The following is a 20,824-nucleotide window of genomic DNA, read 5'->3' as shown; positions in this document are numbered from 1 at the left end:
CTACCCATGTAAGAATATGAGAAACTCGACTTAAATATAAATTTTTTTTGTGGCGATGACCAGAGGAGCATATCTTTATGAACTGCCCTTTTGTAATTGGCTTTGTCCGTCATTATTCGAGTTTTTGGCAGGTCCGAAGACGCGTCACTTTTCTTCTTTGTTTACTTCTAATAGGAGGCGTTCTGACAGTCAGCTGAAGGAGATTGACCAATCCGGGAACTGTATTTCTACAAATATAACCAATCCATCCCCCTTCCCTCCTCCTCTTCCCAGCCATGTCTCAACAAAAAAAATATTCCTTAGCTGTAAAGTTCTCACTATTTATTTAATTTCATTTGGAAGGAGTTCAGCTAAAACATTAAAAGTATGCAAAAAAAAAAAAAGATTTTTTCTGCAAACTAAGTTAGTTATAGCTTAACATTTATTATAGACATAACATATACTTTCATTTGAAAAATCTTATATTTTTCAGTTGATGTTTAGAAATACTAATAATAGCTATATGGATTTTCCTGGTGTGTTTAGAACTAAGGGTAACAGTTCAATTTGCCAACCTAAGCAATACATTTGTTTTCTCTTGTAAAACCTAAAACTCTTCCTGAAAGGTGGATAGCTGGTTTTTTTTTTCAACTGAATACGGCTGAAATAGTCTGCATTTTCTTAAAGAAGCTTAAACGGTTTACCAGGGCTACCATTACTTCTTTTAATTTGGTATGTAAGCATATGCTTACGAATGAAAGAAAGCTCATTAGAGTTTCATTTCCGATTATTCAATTTTCTTATTTCTTACTAATGACTCAGCTACAATATACAGTTTAAATTGTGTAAAAAAAAATACGTCTAGAAAAGTCTCTGTTTTCGTTAGGGAGCCAAAAGATTCGGTGGTGTTGACGAGTTTTCAAAAACAAAAGCGCATGCGTACGGACCTTTATTGTGCAAGGTCCTTTAGTTTCATATTGTGCTCTCGATTCAAATCTTTACACATTACGAATTAGAACTGACGTGGCATCTTAACAATTCTATGTTCTTCACACCAGGTAACTAACATAACTCATATTCGATACTCCACTTATGTCGCATTCACAATCCGTCGGTTCTTCCGGTTTTGAGGCGTGTGTCTTTTGTGTCGACTCGGAACTTCGAGAATCTTCCGAACCCTGTGAGTTTAGCCTCTTTAATTGACCATCAACGGTTGCATAGCGCTGGAAAAAAAAAGGGTAGCTCTTTTAAGTTAGTTACAGAGAAAGATTTACAGGGTAACCTATTGTACTTTTGATGGAACCCGACGTTGCCACATAGCTACAACACTTGAGCGACTTGTAGCCAATCGTAGGACCCCACTCGACAGACAGCAAAAGAAGACGTAAGTTTAAATAGCGACTTCTAGATCTGCTCCTGATTATATTTTGTACATAGCTTTCTTGGAACTAATTGCATAAGCTCAAGGCATGTTTTCCTTGTTATGGTTATGGATTTTTTTTTATCATTGCTAATGTTTCTGTCTTTCTTGAAAAAGGGGACATCCCAATGAACGAACAATATGAATCACAAATACAAATAAACTTACTATCAAAAATAATCTAAAGCTCTAAAACATGCAAATCTTTTCCTAAAGTAAAACCAACCTAAGTATTTGAAAACGCGCACGTCTGAGTTGGAAACTAGGTACAAACGTGATTTTTTTATGTCCATCTACCTTTCTTGGGAGTCCTGGCGGAGGTGGTTGATGTGGCATATCTGCTCCGTAAGTTTGAGCTCGTGCCTTTCTATTCACAGGTATATAAAAAAATCCTGGTGGTCCGGGTGAACCTTTATCTGTGTGAAATACCATTATAATAGCATTAGGAAATGGTCCTTAGTTATCACGTGGCAGTTAATTGTATAAACCCCCCCCCCCCGTGACTACTGATCCCGCAACCGTTCCCCTTGAAAAACATGTGAACCCACTCCAAAATCCCCCACCCAGCTGCTGGTCCCTTTGTGCAGGCCGTGTTTTAGATTCTCATGAACACCTATGCAAGTGGCGGAAAAGCACAAATACTGACTTCCATTAGGCGTGCTCATTCTTTTCTCAAAGCCTTCTTTAAAACGGAAGCGGTTTGATGAAGTCCGTTACGTTGAGGTTTGCGATTGTTGTTTTTATCGGGATGAGATTTTACGAGTTGAGTTGAGTCATGCAGCTGCCACCAACTTGGTTTTGTCCTAACTTTTACATGGTATTGATGAAAATCTGATAACAACGAATCCAAAAATCACTCAGACTGACTTTAGTAGCTTGCGAAGCTAAAGCCTTTCCATTCCAATTCTTCGACGGGAATCAAACGCTCTCAATTTTCCAGTGACTTAAACGAGTGAATGCGCTGTTGTTGCCGTTGCTCAGGCACTACCTTATAAAAACACTAAGTGTACTATGCTGTGCGTTAAACAAAACCCTAATCTTACTTAGATTTCTTGGGAAGGTGTTGGCTGTATGCCTGCTAGGCAACATGGCTATGGGGGTAGGTTTTTCTGGTGGTCTTTCGCTAGCTGGAAGGCTGGAAGGGTCATCCAGATCTAGATCTCCAAGCGAAGGCTCCTGTTGAGGTTTATCCTCTGAAGTGTTGTGCAGTGGAGATTCTTGGGATAAAAAAGAACACATCTCAATGAGTTGAAATGAAAATATTTACTAAATATGTGTGCGTGCCGTTGCATCCATACCAGCATTTGCTGACTCAAGTGGCCCCTGACGAGGCTGTTTGGTTGTCTTTTTCTTTTGTGACGTAGCATAATGTACCGTTGGATCAAGAGGTCCTTTAATGGAACCGTTTTGGTTTTTGGAAGGCAAAGGTAAGGTTGACGCCTTCGGTTGAGAAGAAGACTCTTTTTCGTCCACTGCTGTGTAGACAGGATTCTCGACGGCCGTTGTGTTTCTACTGCGTGATAGAAAAGAAAAAAACTGGTTATAAAAATCAAACAAACATTTATAATTGTTTAAGTAGCTAAACAATAAAGATTCATTAAATAAAGAGGGAAATAAAATAAGCTAAAAAATAACTAGTTTTATAATTAGTAAATTAGTAGTAAGAGCCCTTCGAAAGATTATCGTCGGCGCAATCTTTATCCCCGTAATTAACAGCACTGATGCTTTTCCCAATGCCGTAAGTCTCCTCTGAGCATGATGACTTGCTGACACCAGTTTATTTTTAATTTTTTTTTTTTTCATAACACATGTCCATATATGTATAACCTCCGTTAAGGGAAGACCTCGGTGTATGAAACTCTGGTATTTTAGTTCATTAATAGAAACGAACTATGGAGTATAGCTTGGGCAAATCCTCGGCCGGATTCATGTTCTTAATAGGAAGCTCGTCACGATAGTTTCTTGCCACTTTGTTACATCGGATTTTATTTTAATAATCATTACACTCTTCATGTTTAATTGTTTTTGCCAATCCTTAAAATTCATAAGAGTTTGAATAGGAAATTTCTAAGCTAAGATACTGGCTCCTCTATCTAAAGTTTGTTTACAGGCGATCCGGCTATTATCATTACCATAAATATTGTTATAATTATTGTTGTTGAGTACTCGAGTGATACGTTCACCATGTCTCTTGTACCTCGAGTGCCGTCAAGACTTTATCGATTAAATAAGTGTAGGTTGAGAGGTGAGAAGACATAAGAAAATATTCAAGATTATTTGGCTATTTCTGGATTCTCCTCAGGATTGATATAAAAATAGGTACTGACTACATAAGACCTTTTTTTCTGAATTTATCAAAAAGGTAATCGAAAACATAATTTAAAAAATACATCAAAGAATGCGTTTACTTACCTTGGAGTTCGAACAAGTTCAACGCTTGTTGCAAATGTGTTGAAATCTCTTTGTGGTCCTTTGGCCGGGTACGCTGAGTTTGACTCAGGTTCTTCTTTGCTTTGCACAACGTGGCCATTTTTCTCCTGACGCGACCCCGGCTTGAGAAGTATCTCTGCTTGTGTTTGAATCGAGAGCGGGAAAAGATGAACATCAGTGAACACTAATTTTTTCTTTGTTTACGAAGGTCAGAAAACGAACAATAGTGACTCTATAAATTTGATGCGACATGTGAATACGCTAAAACAGTGGCAAGCGTTGTTTTTTGTACCTTCAGGCTCGTATCCGTAATTGATAGTGGCATCAAGTTTTTTCTTTCTTCCATTCGTTGAATCCAAGGCCTGCATGGATGCAGCGACAACGAACGGATCGTCCTCAATAGATTCCTGGGCTCCACACGAACCTCTCCCTTCCATTGTTGAAACCACATCTGGACCGCCTACAACATAGCTGGGTAAAAAACAGACACGGAAACCCTTTATTGATGTTATTATACATTAGGCTTACCATGAAAAAACTGATTGGTCATGAACATTCAATAAATATTCAAAAGCATGAGAAGTCGAGATGAGAACCCAATATCTGCGGTTATTGCGGTTATCATGTCGTGTGTAATGTCAGCCTAGTTTCCAAGCCCCTCGTCCGTGTAGTGATCTTAAACATATGCAAACTCAGAGAGAAGTGTCTTTACTTGCAGATTGTTTTAAAAATGTATGATAAAACAATTATTTAATTTTTTTTTGCATGATGTCTCACCCTTCGGCTTCGGCAGATTTTGATAATTCATGATATCGTTGTAAAACCGAAAAAGTTGCTACTTTTACTTCTTTTCCCCCAAATAGAGTTACCAAGGCGACCTTAATCCAAAACTTCTGAAAAGGATATTAAACAGTTGAACCATTTTATACAGGATAAGTACGCTTTTATCCACCTTGGCAGACTGATTTTCAGAAACCTCTTAAGATACAACTATCATTACCGTATTCAAAACATTCATGAAGAGACGAAACACAGACTATGTTACTGAGATTGCATATTCAAAGACCAAAAAACTGTTTCTCTGACAAACATCATGCTATTTTCTTATATTTTCTTGATTAGAAGTGCACTAGAACGTGATAAGTTTTTATACCTTGAAGTGGGATTCTTTTTTCCTTTTCCAACTAAAACAGGAAAGAAGACAAAATTCATAATGAGGAACGGTGCAAATTTGATAAGCGTCAAATTCAAAGGCATGAAGTTTAAAAACTTTGCTGAAACGGAACATCAGCATTAGAGCGAATGTTTGAACTCTCATTTTTCCTTTCAAGTAACCTTTTCAAAATTGAGGAGATTACGTAAAACCCTCAAATACTAAAAACTCACACCACAAAATATACTAAAAGAAACAAATTAGATAATAAATTGTAATACCCAAACTCTAATTTCTTGACATTTTTATAACATTAATAAGAAAGTTTAAAAAGAAGTTTTAGTATTTCAAATTTCTATCGTCTTTACTTTGAACGCCTGGTTCAATTTAAAGCCAGATGCTGATGACCCTTAATTTAAAGCAACATATAGAAATATAAATCCTTCAAATCTCAAAAGTAAAATGCAGGCAAACTGACTGGTCGAAAAAGAGAAACTGTTGGCAGTTACTTGCCTTCATCAACTGTTTTACGACGACGCCTACAGCGACAAAGGCAGAGAACAAGAACAAGAAGAAGTAATGCTCCTGAACTACCAGCAATAACAGAAATCATCCACGTTGGGAAGAGAAACACCTTTTTTTCTCTCTTCTCAGGTATGGGGCTGGTATGACCGGCTGGCACTGAGAGAGAAAAAGAGAGGTTCGTTCACATAAATTTAGCACAATGTTAAGAAAAACAAGGTTTCTCCCCATTTAGGAAGTAGAGATTTTCTTTTGTTCTGTTCTTTACATCCGGAAAACATGCTGTTGCACGGTCATTGATGTCCCATAATTAAAATATTTCAATGAAAAATTGAAATTAAGATCGTTGACAGGATCATGGGAATATATTCTAAATTTAAGAAGTGTAATTTTATACTCTGGGATGAATATTGACTAGTATGATTGGTACCTTTATCACCATGAGCTACCATTTGATCTTTACTATGCTGGCATAGTTATCTAAAAACGATACCTACCTTTTTGCTTTTTCCAAGATTAACAATGCCAAAAATTCTAAACTTATGACGCGGGAAGTTTAATGGTGAAATCAACCGAAACACATATCCTTTTTCAAGGAGGTAGCGATTTTCGTTTCGGTTTATTTTGACCTGTTTTAAGTTTTACAGGCGTTTTTCTTCACACAGCTTTTAATGTTATAATTTTTGAAAGATGTTTGTAGACTTTCGTATTTCTTTACTATGATACGTACGTACCAACGTCACTAAAAACATACACAGGTCTCTGCTCCCTTGGCCTTCTCATGTCCATTCTGAATCTGTATACCTCCTCAACCCTGAGATCTCCTACTGTGAATCTTTTTATGGAGGTACTCATGTTACTTGCTCCAGAAACAGGCTTCCAGTCACCATCCCCACCCTCCTGGATTTCAAGGTTTAATCTTCTGACAACTTTGTCTTCTATTGTCCACTCAACCAATATCAGCGAGGCGTCATCTGGGTTTCTTGTTGCGTTGACTGTAGAAATGACACAGCAAATATAGATTAACAGTTACCGCATATTTTAGATCGTTGTCAAGATTTTTAGGAGGTCACTGAAAACCTCAGGAAGACCGAGATCAGATATTTACATACCGAAAGGTTGGCTCAGTATGAACAGTACATTTAATCTAATCTCTGACGAGAATCGAATGTGTAGCAAATCCGCGTGCATTTTGGATAATTTCCGAGAAATACGAGCAAATGTTGTAGGGGGTTATCTTTGGAAAACAATACTCGCGATTTTTTTCAGAAGTAGTCTCTCACTGAATCAAAGATATCGGTCTACTCCGACAAACATTTAATTGTTTAGAACACAGACTACAGGCTGGGAGAAATCAACATACCTTTTCCTCTGTTGGCTGGTATTGAGGATTCTAAGAAAAAGTGCAAAAAAACTGTATCAAAACTAAATCAAAGGTAGATATCCAAAACGCAAAATTGTCTGAACAAGGTTACCTGGCGTCACAACGTTGACTAAAGTTGACTTCTGACTGAGGCCAGCTATATTGGAAGCCTGCACAATAAATTCATACTCGGTCTTAGGATTAAGTCCTTGTATGGTGTACAAGTTGTCCTCTGAGTGTCCGACATATTTCTCAACAAAGTCACTGTCGCTTCCTTTCACGCGAAAATATATTGAAAATTTTTGTTCGTATCCTCCACTATATCCAGGTGTCCAGGTGACATTCACACTCACAGTTTTAGCATCAGCTACCTTAAAAGCTGAAAGTTTCACATCACTTGGAGGATCAGGAACACCTGTTAACAAAATAATACGTTGTTTTCTTTAATGATTCCCAGTTACAGCAATATACAGCAGTGCAAGATCTTAGACAAATTTGATGAGTCAAATTATGTTGGCCTTTTAGGAATAAAGGAAATGAAAGAGTGAGAGTGAAAAACGTTATAACTAATCTTAGTATGCAGAGATTTCGTTTTCACGTACCTCTTCTTCGTATGGTATATGTCAAGTTGTCACTTCCGAGAAGGTTTGAAACCACACAATAAAAATGTTCACCAGTGTTGTTGACAATCACGTTCAGGAAAGAAGAGTTGTACTTCTGAGAGATGTTTTTCACGTAAGAACCATTAAATACACCCAGATCCGTCCCATTAAGTTGCCTTCTCCATGATGGACGAGGAAGCGGTTTGCCGCTGAAGGTACAAATTAAGGTCACCACGTCTCCTTTATTTCCAGGTATCACTGTGTCTGCAGAGCTGGAGATCTTGATCTTTGGGTGCGCTGTAACAAAATCAACATCGCACTTTGTTTTGCTGATATGTAATTTTAACCATGCGTAGAGGAGGTTCTTAAATTTTAAGTTTCCTCTTAAGTTCCTCTTACATTGGCTGGAAGGACCTGTACGTGAATACACAGCTGTACAAATCTACGCATCGCAAATTTTCCCATTTTCCTCTGGAATGTGTTTAATAATTTTTACAATAACTTTAAGACATAACAAAAGTGAATTTTGTGTTTAACAGGCCATATCAATGAGCCCTAACTCAGAAGTTTGGAATAACCTTTTTATTTCGCTTCCTAATTAACCATAGACATCACAGTATATAACGATATAAGTGATTCCCAATGTAAATGAATGAGGACTGCTATCGTCTACCGCGAGTGGAGATTGTTTGAAGATGTAGGTTCAGGGATGCGGATAACATTTTGAAAATCTGATGCCTTGGTATGGAAATCTTCTATCAGTATCTAAATATTTAGTGGTATTATTTGATATTTTATGAGAAATACTTTCATAATTTCCTTTAGATTTTAAAAAAACTTTTAACCTTGACTCGCTCCCAACGTGTAGCTGAGTAGCTCAGTTAGTGAAAGCGCCTTACTGGTATCTGTACGGCACAAGTTAAACCCTTTCGAAGCCTGAATACTTTGTGTTTTCTCTTCTTCAACGAACCACACAAATAACTTACTTTGAACATTCAACATGACCTCTTTTGTGTCCTCTCCTAGGTAATTGCTTGCAGTACAAGAATACGAACCATCATCAGTGCTTTGGGCATTAAGGAGATGAAACTGTTCACCATTTGCAAGAACCTCACCGCTGCCTTTCTTTCTCCAGATTATTGTAGGTTTTGGCAAGCCATCTGCTCGACACAACATCGAAACATTTCCGGTCTCGTTTACTGTATACACTTCTCGTAAGGAGATAATTGTTGGACGATCTATGAAGGGATTTAGGGCACAATTTAAAGGTGGAAATAGTGTTATCCTTTCAGTTATTCTACCATGAACATGCAGATCTAATTTACAATGTGGTGGGAACCAATACGTATTATTTCTGTAAGAAATGAACACCAAAATGGGAAAAAAAACAGACAAGAACTATTATAAAAGGTAACTGATAGACTGGCATGAAACAGATTGCACACTGAGCTTTATATCTACACACGAACCATGACTAGCTGCCTATAACTGATCTAAAGGGGCAACGATGAAGAATGAAATACAGATGGCTAAAGTTCATTTTGATTTTATCTTTTTTCCTATACATAAACGACAGTTCATGTATACGAAATAAGAACTAAAGAGAAAGATGTCCAAATGCAGAAAATAAGTTTATCTGCCTATAGATGTCAAAGAGACTTTGATAGGTGATAGAAAATTGAACGTTAATGTTCCTATGGCAGGCAACCAAAATGGCTTGATGTAAACCGTTTTTTTCTTCTTCTTTCTTGTTAAGTTCATTTTTGTTAAAAATAAAAACAAGTTCTCGGTATACTAAATGGCTCCGATTAACAGGTTTACAAAAGATGTCGGTTCAAAGTTATGTAAGTTATTTCTTCGTTCTATTGAACAGTACAGTCACGAATATGTGCAACACATTCTCACTTACACTTTACTGTTAGATAAGCTCTTGCATAAGGACCTTCACCCAAATTGTTACTTCCAGAACAGGAATACCATCCTGAGTCAGTTTTATTGACTTCATATTTTGTGAAAGTCATTGATGGACACGCAGAGCAGTTAGCTCCGGAAATTGTGGCACCGTTAAACTGCCACTTGTGAGAAATTGTAGGTGGATAACCCTTTGTTCTACAAAAAAAAGTTGCATTTTTTCCCTCGTCCACAGTGAGATTTTTGGGGTGATCCGCCAAAGACTGAACAACTGGTCGATCTGAAGAAAAAATCAACAGGTAATAAGCGACTGAAACTATCGCCTCGTCACCCGGTCAAAAGCAAAAACTGCAACAACAATGTTATTTGTGTGAACATGGCTTAAACAGCGCACTTAGTGGCATAGTGATTATTACGCTGAACAACGGATCGAGAGATCCACCTCAAGCCCTGACGGGATCCTGTTTGTTGTGACAATTTTCATATTTCCTCTACCGACACGGGTGCGTAGATGGGTACAGTCAGAATTGCTAAAAGGTTTCCATAAATGGATAGGCATCCCATCTACCCCACCCTGTATGCCGTTTTCTTTCGTCCCCCTCCCCCTTTTGATCATCTTTGTATCCAAGGGCATGGCACAGGCTAAACTTCCCTTTACTACCCCAACCCCTAACGTAAGCTGAAAAACAGGCGAGAAACGCTCAAAAAGTGCAACGCTCTCCCATAGTATGATTCACTCTTATCGCTCTCCTTACGTTTGTCTCTGTTTGCCTGAAAAGGCAAAGGAATTTTGCCTGTCCTACAGTCTAAACAACTCAGTAGCATTGGGTCGGAAATGGTCCCTATTGCTTCCCACTGAGTGATTCGAACTTACACTCGACTTCCAGTTCTGTGGATTGTATCTTTTGACCAGCATCATTAAATGCGAGGCAGGAGAAAGTACCACCTTCTCTCCAAGTTACTTTTTCGATGGCAAGGCTTGACTGAGTCGTCTTAAGTTTATCAGACGATACCAGAACTGTGGTTTGGATAACGAAAGGTGGTTCATCGGTAAGATTCTTTCCTTTAAAAGTCCATGTAATGTTTGGTGCTGGTTTGCCTTCAGCTACACATAGGTAAGACACTCTGTCACCTTCCTTCGTGTTCTTTTTGGAATCTGGAAATTTTCTAGAAAATGTCGGAGAAACTGTGGAGAGATTAATCAAAGTCACTTGGTGTAGTAGTTTTTTGTCATTTGATATTTAATTATTTGCCACTCTGCAGAGTTTAAAGAGGAAACAAAGAATAAATAAAATGCAGTCTATGACTGCATGTGCCTATTGTTGTAGAGTTGTAGAGTAATGTGGTATAAATCATTGTGGAATGAAAGTGCAGAGGGCGGGGTTAATGAACAGCTCTTCTCGATGCCAAAATTGTGACAAAAGGAGGAATTGGTTGGAAAAGAGTTTCTAGACAAGTCAATTGACGTGCCTGGGAGAGGATAGGAAATTAAAAGAATAGGTAAATGTATTAAATGTGTATAGAACGTATTTTTATTCAAAACTTGCACTTCCTATTGTGTAATGGATATACCAACTCCTTTCGAGTCTGATGGTATAAGGTTACATCAGTTTTTGTCTTTGTATTTTTTTCTTTCTTTTTCATTTTTTTTTCTTCCCTCTTTCCTTTTTTTTATTTCAATTTACATTCTTCTTCAAAGGATATGCGGGATATCTTATGAGTAAAACGCATATGTGAGAACGTTCGAAAGCTTTTACGTTCAAATCGAAATTCAACGGTTAGACCCTGCACAAACATCGAGCTAATTAAACCCGACGAAACCAAAACTGAACCCGAAGAAACCCTATCAGATTCGTTCAACCATGGCCAGAGTCGGAGCTGAATTACGCAAGTCGAGAGGAGTCGCAAGAGAAGTTGCGAGTGTCTTACGATACTCCGCCATTTTGAAAACCGTGAGGGGTTAGGTGAGAAAATGACGGACTTACAAGACATCGTAACATAATGCCTACAGCCTTCCTATAAGGTAGGTCTAATGGGCACTAAGAGAAAGAAAATTAGCTCTTTGAACTTACTTACTCAAAAGAAAGGACTAAAGAAATACATCTATGCAGTCACAAGTTTAATCAAAAGTGCGTGTCAAAACATCAAAATGAACCTCATCTGCTCTACAACGTTAACCAATATTGCTTTACCGAAAAAAAGGCAATGGTACTAACCTTGCACTGTAATCTTCAATTCTCTCTTAGCACCTGTTCCTATCATATTTCTTGGCTCACAAGTGTATATGGCATCCTCTTCCTTGAGCTGTATGTTACGTATTACAAATCTCCCTCCTGTGCTGTTAACGATTTCATTTCCTCTTTTAATGGTGAACGTTGGCGCAGGGTAACCATTTGCGCTGCACGTGACCTCTACTGTCGTTCCTTGAATTACAGTGTTTTTATGAGTTCCGGTAGTAAATGTTTGAACGGCAGGTGCATCTGATTAACAAAGTTAAAAAGAATTATACGAAGTACTCATATATCTTGTGAGTTTAAGTGTCACTTAGTAAAAGGAGAAGGGCTGTACAAAGCTGTCATTTCCATGAAAAAAAAATGACCCAGCGAGGTCTTTTTAGAGCTTCACCATAAAATCGATTTCAAAGACTAACTAGCGGACAATTATAATAGCAGTTTTTAAGAAACTAGTAAAAGAAATCATGGGTTTTGTTTCAATCGGTTCTGTGATTGGTTTTGAAAACTCGCGCCACCATGAACACCAATCACATGTAAAGCTCAAATCATGTGCAAAGTTGTTATTACTTTGAATTGGGTTTTATGGTGATAAAAAAAGCGCATTTGCAGTCTCAGGTCAGTTTTTAAGGCTTTCGTAACGCTAGTGTCCATCCTTCTGCTCGGCCAGATTATATATCCGAGTATATCATGGAGCAAACCCTCAGCAAGTTTTGTGCCATGCTAAGGCAAAGGCGTTACTGCAGTTACAACTCACATTCTACTTTAACAACTCTTGTCGTGTTTTTCCGTCCATAAAAGTTTTCTGCCACGCATGTGTAGTTTCCTGCATCATTTACTTGTGCATTGGTTAGCTTTAAGGTGTTATAAACAGCTTTGGTCAGAGTTTTTCCGTTGAACATCCACGAGTATCGAGGTAATGGAAGAGCATCTGCTTGGCAAGTCAGGATCATAGTTTGATTGAGTCTCACAACTGCTGGATCTGGTGTCAAAGCTATTTGAAGAGGAGCATCTGCAACGCATACAAAAGAACTGTTAGGATCCTTATATGGAAAACGTATAGTAAACGTATGATATTCAAGTACTACTTTTCTTGTTATGATCTAAACAGGATGGTAATTAAAGCTTTGCTCATTCACTTTTCGACCGTGCAGCAGGGGAGCTTGTCGTAATAACATCATGATAACAAAACTTGATAGATATCAGTGTTGCTATGTGCTATAAATTCTTGAATGATATCGATTTGTTTACTTCGCTTGTTTGTGCGTCAGTTAAGTCTGCTGTTAAATGGTGGCTCTAGGCTTTTCCTCTCCATTTTCTTAACATAACTATTGTATCCTTTATTCATCATTTTAATAGCATGTATTTAGTGTGTGGATACCGCTCAAAGAGAAAAGGACATCCATCAGTTAAAACTTACAGTGGACAGTTAAGAAAACGGATTTCTTCTTCCCATTTCCAACGTCATTATTTCCATAGCAAGAGTATCGTCCAACGCTACTTTTTGTAACTTGCTTCACTGTTAGTCTGCTCTCACCAAAACCAAAATTATCAATCGTGTAATCCCTTGAATTGGATATCTGGAAGCCATCCTTAAACCAGCTGTACTGGATCGCAATAGGAAATGCTTCTGTTCGACAATAAAACATAGCATCGCGCCCCAAATAAACGGTTTCGTTGCGCTCCAAACTGTTAACCTTATGTTGGGGCTTGTCTGAAAAAAGAAATTTAATTTTAAAAAAACCTTCGTTTTAAATGAAATATGTAAGTATGACTTCTATTTGATTATTCTAAAAGGCTTTAGATATCTTTTACTTCTGTTCCGCTATAAGATAAAGCTTATAAACAACGCAACGATACTTTGTTCCAAAGTGACGACCAAATGTTGTCAAAAGCCATAACACTTTGCAGTTGAGATATGGAATAAAACCAAAACTTGAAAGCAAGAACTGATATAAGACCCAAAATATGGTCTTACGCCCATTAATTTCGTAGGGAGAAGGGGCTACATCCAACTGACAGATTGCCCATCAAGACAAAAGAAGTTCTGTGACCAATGGTTGTCAGAACATCATAGGTAACGTGAAAGCTTCCCATGGCTGAGTGGATCCAAAACGCATCATTAGAGAATGCAGCTGGAACACTGCAATAAATTTTAACAAATTAATTCCATGTTGAGGCTAATAAAGCTGATTAAGCAAAATTGAATGTCTCGTACTCACATCTTACTGTGACACTGACGTTATAGTCAGCCTTATATGGACCCAGTGCAGGGGCAGTGACAACAGCTTCACATCGGTACATGCCTGTCTGATATCTGTTGGCTGATGTTAATGTGTAGTTGGAGTTTTTGGGATCTTCCTGAACCTTAACGTTGTTTTTATACCACGTGTAAGATGGTTTAGGGTTGCCACTGGCAACACATAGCAACGTTCTGGTGTTTCCTTCTGTCAGCACGACGGCTTGAGTTGTCCTAAGACTGATCTTCGGTTTAACTTTACAGGAAAAGAAAGAAACTGAGGTAAATATCACTTGAGTTTTGTACACTATTTAATATCAAGACAGTCGTTAATTTTTATCTTTTTTTAGCTAATGAAAAGGAGAAAAAAAAGTCACGGTCGAGTATCTGATTTATACAAGCAAACATTTCCATTTATTCTAGCTCCTTATAACCATTCGTCGTACTCAAAACAAGTGGGACACAACATTTTAAGGGGAAGGAGGAAACGAACAAGATGTATGGCTGAGGGAGAGAATATTGAGGCAGCGAGCCAAATTAAAGAAAGACTTTAATATATATGGAGAGGGAGAAATGTTGTTGTTTTTACCATATTGTCGCTGACTGCAGTAATTGCCATGATAACTATAGTCGAAGACTTACCAACCACTATAAGCTTAACAGCACTCATTATCCAGGGGTTGGATACTGATGAGAAGTAAACCTTGCATTCAAATGTCCTTTCGTCGCTTTCAGCGATGTACCATAGTACAAAGGTGGCTTTTCCGCTTCCAGCGGTAACTCTTCCATAATAATTACTGGTTTTCGGGACTTGGAGTCGGTTTCCAATTTTTCTGGCGATTAATACGTCTGGAGAACCACTCTTTTTGTACATCAGATCCACCCAAGTGACTATTTCTCCGTCTGTGTTGAAGTCCCACGATAAATCAAATGGGTTGGTGCCTTTATCCACATAGACTTTGCCATTGCTGCTAGGTGTCTTGGTGAAGGCTGGCTTACAGTCTGACGAGATAAGATAAAGATGCAGGAAATCAGTTGTTTTAACGATATTAGTTACAATCAAACTCGCATAATGCTGATTCAAGCAAATCTTGGAATATTTCGCAGCCTTAACATAATAAATTACAAGAAAGTGACTTTATGCCCATTAATTAGCCTGCATATCAAGTAGTTTACCTGCGAGAGAAACTGAAGGAACCTGATAAGTATCTCTTCCCATGTCCTATGTGACCCCTCTTAAACATTCGCGTCCTTCTCTCCTAGATCATTCTGTGCTGTCTAAACAGGTTATCAGACTTGCAAAGAGCTTCCCCCCTGCTGTTGTTTTTGATGTATTGGTAAGCGTTCAAAAACATTCCTACTCCTTCTCCCCCTTATAAAGTAAGATGTACGTAACGCATGCATAATATGTTTACTTATTCACTGGAAGAGAGGGCCGGAAGAGAAACATTTGGCTCGAGGTCATGAATAACAGACCGAGCACAGTTTTTCCTTTAAGTATTTGCAACAAAGCCGTATGGGTGCAGGGCTGCAAGACTTTTTCCGGACCAGCTCACGTCGACCCGTCCGGCCCTGCATGTCTGCTTCCACCATGGTTTCTTATGGTATTACACGCGTGGGGCCGAACAGGTCATACATGATAATTTTCGTATGCTCATGAAAAACAACACTGATATGATAGTGAGATCTCTAATATATCACGCTATGCCCTTATCCGAACCGAGACACGAATATACGATCATGCAACGGCTAGATTAGGTGAATCAGTGGAGGAGCTCTTCATAAAAAGAATGTCTGATCAGGAAGTTTGCCAAGTAGAAATTTGAATGAATGGACTTAGCGTGTAGGAACTAAGAGCATCTCATCAGATGCATTTGTAACACCAAACTAATGGTGCATTGACTGTGAAAATATGAAAATTATATATATGTCAACTGCAATTTAAGAAATGAAATTGAAAGCGATCTTAGCAGTAATGAACACTACTCAAGCAGTAGTGAAAATAAGCCCTGAGAAAAATTCAGGCCTGTACGGGATTCGGACCAACGACTTCTCCGATACCGGTGCAGTGCTCTAGCAACTGACTCTAGTAACAAGCCAACTGAAAGCTGGTCCGTCCGGTACGTTAAAACAACCTTTAAGAGCAGGGATGGTTGGAAAATCCGAGCCAAATGTTCTTCAAGGATCGAATAATGGCCATCTTTACTTTCTGAATGCATCGACTTGAGAGGCATAGACAATTTTAATTGACAATTATTTAAATGCTAAAAAGATCTGAAACCTATAGTAATATAGATTGGACATAGATAAGATGACAAAGGAGCTTATTCCTTTGATGGTTGTATCCGTGAGACCTCATGTGAGTCGCACGACACTTTGATCCATCTTTCACAAATCCTGATTTCCACTCCAGACGATTGTAAACCTGTTCATGGGTAGGAATCGGTTTATAAAGTATCTTTAGTTGCAAAACACAGGAGGTATTACATGATGCAAAACAATCATTACAAGGTTTCGCGGCACGCAAGAGTTAATTTCAATTTAAAAGTGATCTATTTTTTACCTCAAAACAAAAAATCATTCCTAATACACTTGCGTGTTGCAAATATTGAAGTGTATAACATTTATGATGCTGCTTTTCAAAAATGCATCTATCGCGAGAATCGCGTGATGAGTTTTAATAAAATACTTCCTATCGCCTTTTATTGAATTGTAGGTTAAGAAAGCAATAACGAACAAATAAAAATAATTCCGAAGAACACGTGGAGATCGACTTGCATCATAGGCCAAGAATTTGAATCTTTATCGATCCTATATTTTGATGAAAACGAAATTTAGTAACATCGGCTGAAAAATGATGGAAGTATTTTTTTATTCCCCTCACCATGTGATGCGACTCAAATCCTTTTGAAGAATTGGCACTCATTTCATCTAGTCTCAATACACTGTTTTTGGTTTCTCACCGGCTAAAATAATCATGAAAAAAATGCTTTCAAAGACGTCTACTCAACCAGCCAGCTAAATGACTTGCTTCTTGCTTAAAATCTACTAGTTAGTAGTTACAGCGTTGAAAACGTAAGATAAAGTCAAATAGTTGTGGAAACACAAACTCACGCTTTGAAATGTATTCCCAGATTAGACAAACACCCTGATTTCAAGCAAAGCTTATTATTATGTGTTCCGTGATAAATTATCCGCACACGTTTGAATTGATGCATTTCAGAGCTGAAAAAAATCTTGTTATAACAATTTTGCAAGTAAACGACAAAAAAAATTGCAACAATAGTGAGTGATGTGTTCTGATATCAACTAGTGCGGGTTTCTAACCCTAAGCAATGATTAATCATTCACACATCTGCCTTCTTCTTGCTGACTATGAAAAAGTCAAGTACTTTCGAAACTTGAGCTCAAGGTGATTCATAGATGACCTGACTCACATGTGTAAAATAAGTATGATCTGAGTAACATAGCAAGAAATGCTTTCTTATGTGATACGTAATGACATTTATTTGAAGACGTTTACAGGAATCGTTTTTGCAGAACTGAGCATAAAGAGATGCTACAAGAAAATAATGCAATTAAGCGCCAAAATACAGGAGAACTATAATTTTTATTGTTACCACACTGGGAGTTTAGACCATATAATAATTCACCGCTCAACGACCATCTCCCACCCTTTTAGACGCAGCTCGATTTACGAATATTTCATTTCAAAGAGTATATAATGACTGAAATAATCACTGGCTAGACAAGCTATCATCACAAGTCTGTAAATCGCATCAGGAAGGAATCAAAAGAACAACTCATTGTCTTTTTTTTGTCTCAGTCCTGGAGTTCTCTCACTACCAAACAAAATGTTGCATGTGGTCGGCTTTGAATTGTTTCCAAAGCAGTTTCGGAAGAAATAGTCATAAAGCTGGGTAAATAGGAAAGATCCACAGATTTATCTTTTTAAGGCGTTTAAATATGACGTAATAGTAATATTAAACTGATTACTACAGTGGACTTTTGGACCCTATCAGCATCACTAGCGTAAATTTCATTAAAAACTATGGTGCAACTCATAAATCAGCTACTGTCCGAACGTTTTCAAAAAAGGCATGCCTCACTTTTCCATTCTGCGTTTTCCCTTGAAGATTCCTTTTCTTCTCCACAGTGCCTGGCTGTTTGACATTTGGAAGAGTTCTTTAAAAGATATGCCAAAATTTAGAGAAATCCCACATCTCAAGTGATTTTAATAGAGTCAGTGCCAAGGTGTAAGAAACGCCTTTCGTATTCGATGATTTAAATGAAAGAGCAATTCATAGTAATTAAATCGGTACGAGCGTTGCCGTGAGACAAAATGATGTCTTCACCAACGAGAAAGGACGAGACTAAGAGTGGGCTTCGCCAGCACCATACTTAAAAAACGCTTGTATTTCTAAGATTCTCCGAGCCAGACGCATAAAGAAGCTAACATAGAATTCACACCGGAGCAAAAGAGCAAGTAGAACTCTGCCCGGTCAAATCTATTGAGACAACCTCAGGCTTTTTAGCAGGAAATACCAAACATTATAGACCATTAAAGTAACAAACGTGTCTGGTAAGGCAATTTGACTGCAGTTTCTTTTTAGAAAAAAATACAGAGGAAGAAATGGTACTAGCACACTGTTTCAATTTCGCCTATGAAACTCAATTTTACGATATTTCAAAAGCACAGGTGAAATCTTACGATGAAAGTCACACTGAAAAATTGTTTTTAAACAGATAGCGTAAAGAGTCTCTAGACTGCTAATTGGTAGAGAGATTATCAGCAGCATTTAATGCGATTAACAAGAAATAAAACAATTGCGCTATCATTGGTCTGATTTTTCCGAAAGATATGAACAAGAAAAAAAAATCCCACATTTTCCTCCTGTCCCTTCTTTGTTGAGAGAGCAAAAGAAAAACCAAGCTGCGTCGAAAAGTGGTCACAGAAACCAGCAGGTTGGAATGTTTGCCTAGATAATTTAGATACGTCTTGGGTCAATTTTTTAAATCAAAATTCTGTAAGAATTGGCCAAGATAAAAATCTAAAGCGATCTCCGAGGAAGTGAACTTCCTATGACACAGGGGAGATCCACTTTATCATTTGCTCGCGTGATCAGTGTACCTTACGATCGCAACTGAACATGAGAAGTTAACAGCGCTAGCTACACGCACATAAAAGGATAGCTGTTTGCCAAATAAATATTTACCTTTACCTCTCTATTCTTATGTGTTAATTGTAGCAAAGCAAAAAAAACTAACAGTTGTTTTTGAAATGAAAGAAATCTGTTTAAGTCTAGAATAACTTTATGGAGAAAAAAGCCTTCCCTTGCCGGCCGGCTTGTTTCCACAACGTCAAAGGAGACACGCATTGCAAACCTTAGTCGCTATTTCATTTTTGAGAATCAGTCGTGATATGTTTAACTAATCAATCGCTGCTGATCAATACACAAGTTAACTTTTTATTGCCTAGGCAATCACAACTGATCTAAATTAAGTCAGGTTAGAAACTGGTTCGATCAAAGCCTTACTTTCCAACTCTATTGCACTTACCTACAAAACGCCACTCTGAGGAAGAAAAAAACATCAAAAGCCCAAAATAGAACAGCTGCTTCATTTTATGCCTTCACATATGCCCAACAAGACTCAGAAAGGCCATCAAACGCCGCCAAGACTCTTTCGTGAATTTTTTTTCGAAGCAAGAAAACAATATTTTGCAACCGTGACGACAACCGGCGCGGATAATAAAGCGAGCCAATCAGAATGTGTCTTTGTCGTGACTCTTTCATGAAGTCTTGAGATTCGCAGCGGGATGTGGGACCTAATTTCCGGTATCAATCATCATTTATGGAGCTCTTGTTTATTAGATCAAAATTCTGTGATTGACAAGAATTTACATGCAGCTAACTTGTCAAGGAGTCGCTCTCTTATATTGAAACAAAAAAAACTGAGTTGCCTAACACTCATGAAAAACGAATAGTAGAATCTCGTGAAACCTCTCAACATGTGAGCCAGATTTCAAAAACGAAAAACAAATCAGACGAGGGCAACAAGGAAAACAAATTAAGGAGGACCGGCTTAAGTGTAGCTTTCTAGTGGACTATTGTGCACCGACCTCACGCAAAACTCGACTTAAGTTCTTGAGCGTAGGAAAGAAAAAAAAAAGGCAATAAATAAATAATCCTCTTATAGCATTTTGGAGAGCGGCGTAGCCATGTGATTTCTCCCTATTTGTGTTTCTCTCGTTATGTTCCGAAACATGTTGAAGATGAACAGAAACATTCACCAAACTCACCTCTAAGCGGGCCGGGTAGGCCTTGAATCAACATACATGATGGCACTGGGCAAAACTCCACAGTGTGTTCCTGACAGGCGACGCTGGAAAACTTTAGTTGAGCCGAAGGTCAAACGGAGAGCAGGATTAACCGGGAATTACTCAAATCTTTGTGAGTTTATTTACTTTACAATCAGAAAAAACAAAGAGCGTGGAGGTTCCTCAGCAAGTAAAGCTTCCTTGGAGACAGTGCTCCCGTCAAGGAAAACAAACCCGCTATTTTTAACACTCGACAAGTTTTGGTCATCACGAAACGAAAGTCGAGATGAAAAACCTGTACAGATGGCGTTTTATCCACAGGCAGGAGAAATAAAATTTTTTAGAAATTATATTAATTGGCTTTTTGTGCCAAATAGTTCATCAGTTCAATGAAAAGCTCAACTCGTCCCTATTTTCCTCGGGTATTTGGAAAACACCCAAATTTTGGAGAACAAAAATTTTCAAAAACAAAAGTATCTGGGTGTTGTGCAAAACAGTTAACCATTTTGCTGAGAGGCTCAGATGTTGTAGTTCAATCCGTCCCTACCTTCCTCGAGTATACTGAGTGTAACGAGGAAGAAGAAACAAATTTTGCAAAATTTCACCTTAACATATTTTGCTGAAATGTTCAACGATTTGCGTCATCTACGAGGAT

General features: G+C 38.1%; 1 protein-coding gene across 5 annotated transcripts; it reads right to left on the bottom strand.

The window, feature by feature from the left end:
* Window positions 1-306: 306 nt before the first annotated feature.
* On the bottom strand, window positions 307-19,569 carry LOC131799845 (hemicentin-1-like). 5 transcript variants are annotated; one of them, XM_066169053.1, is made up of 21 exons: window positions 19,410-19,569; window positions 14,493-14,852; window positions 13,834-14,106; window positions 13,032-13,325; window positions 12,369-12,623; window positions 11,597-11,860; window positions 10,255-10,566; window positions 9,379-9,660; window positions 8,456-8,707; window positions 7,470-7,766; window positions 6,980-7,282; window positions 6,868-6,897; window positions 6,239-6,499; window positions 5,496-5,663; window positions 4,983-5,013; window positions 4,122-4,300; window positions 3,812-3,968; window positions 2,698-2,912; window positions 2,443-2,616; window positions 1,697-1,815; window positions 307-1,202 (listed from the first exon to the last, which is right to left on the bottom strand). In XM_066169053.1, exons 1-21 carry the CDS (start codon window positions 19,471-19,473, stop codon window positions 1,029-1,031), a joined length of 4,464 nt encoding a protein of 1,487 aa, XP_066025150.1. In that variant the 5' UTR covers window positions 19,474-19,569; the 3' UTR covers window positions 307-1,028. The 5 variants fall into 5 exon arrangements, with proteins under 5 accessions (XP_066025150.1, XP_066025151.1, XP_066025153.1 ...); XM_066169054.1 differs by having other exon boundaries at window positions 3,812-3,965; window positions 19,410-19,568; XM_066169056.1 differs by lacking the exon at window positions 19,410-19,569 and adding an exon at window positions 17,960-18,072.
* Between the last annotated feature and the right edge of the window lie 1,255 nt (window positions 19,570-20,824).

Source organism: Pocillopora verrucosa, chromosome 6 (assembly GCF_036669915.1).
Source record: "Pocillopora verrucosa isolate sample1 chromosome 6, ASM3666991v2, whole genome shotgun sequence".
NCBI lineage: Eukaryota > Metazoa > Cnidaria > Anthozoa > Scleractinia > Pocilloporidae > Pocillopora > Pocillopora verrucosa.
Note: the sequence above shows the minus strand (reverse complement) of the source record. Positions and strands in the feature narration are given on the sequence as shown.

Bases quoted from the DNA above. Each gene is read 5' to 3' on its own strand.
- LOC131799845 (XM_066169053.1), bottom strand. From the start codon at position 19,473: ATGAAGCAGCTGTTCTATTTTGGGCTTTTGATGTTTTTTTCTTCCTCA. The intron at 10,567-11,596 runs GTTAGTACCATT...ATCTCTCCACAG, and splicing joins ATTGAAGATTACAGTGCAAG to TTTCTCCGACATTTTCTAGA. The intron at 4,301-4,982 runs GTATAAAAACTT...TTTTTTACCCAG, and splicing joins AAAAAGAATCCCACTTCAAG to CTATGTTGTAGGCGGTCCAG.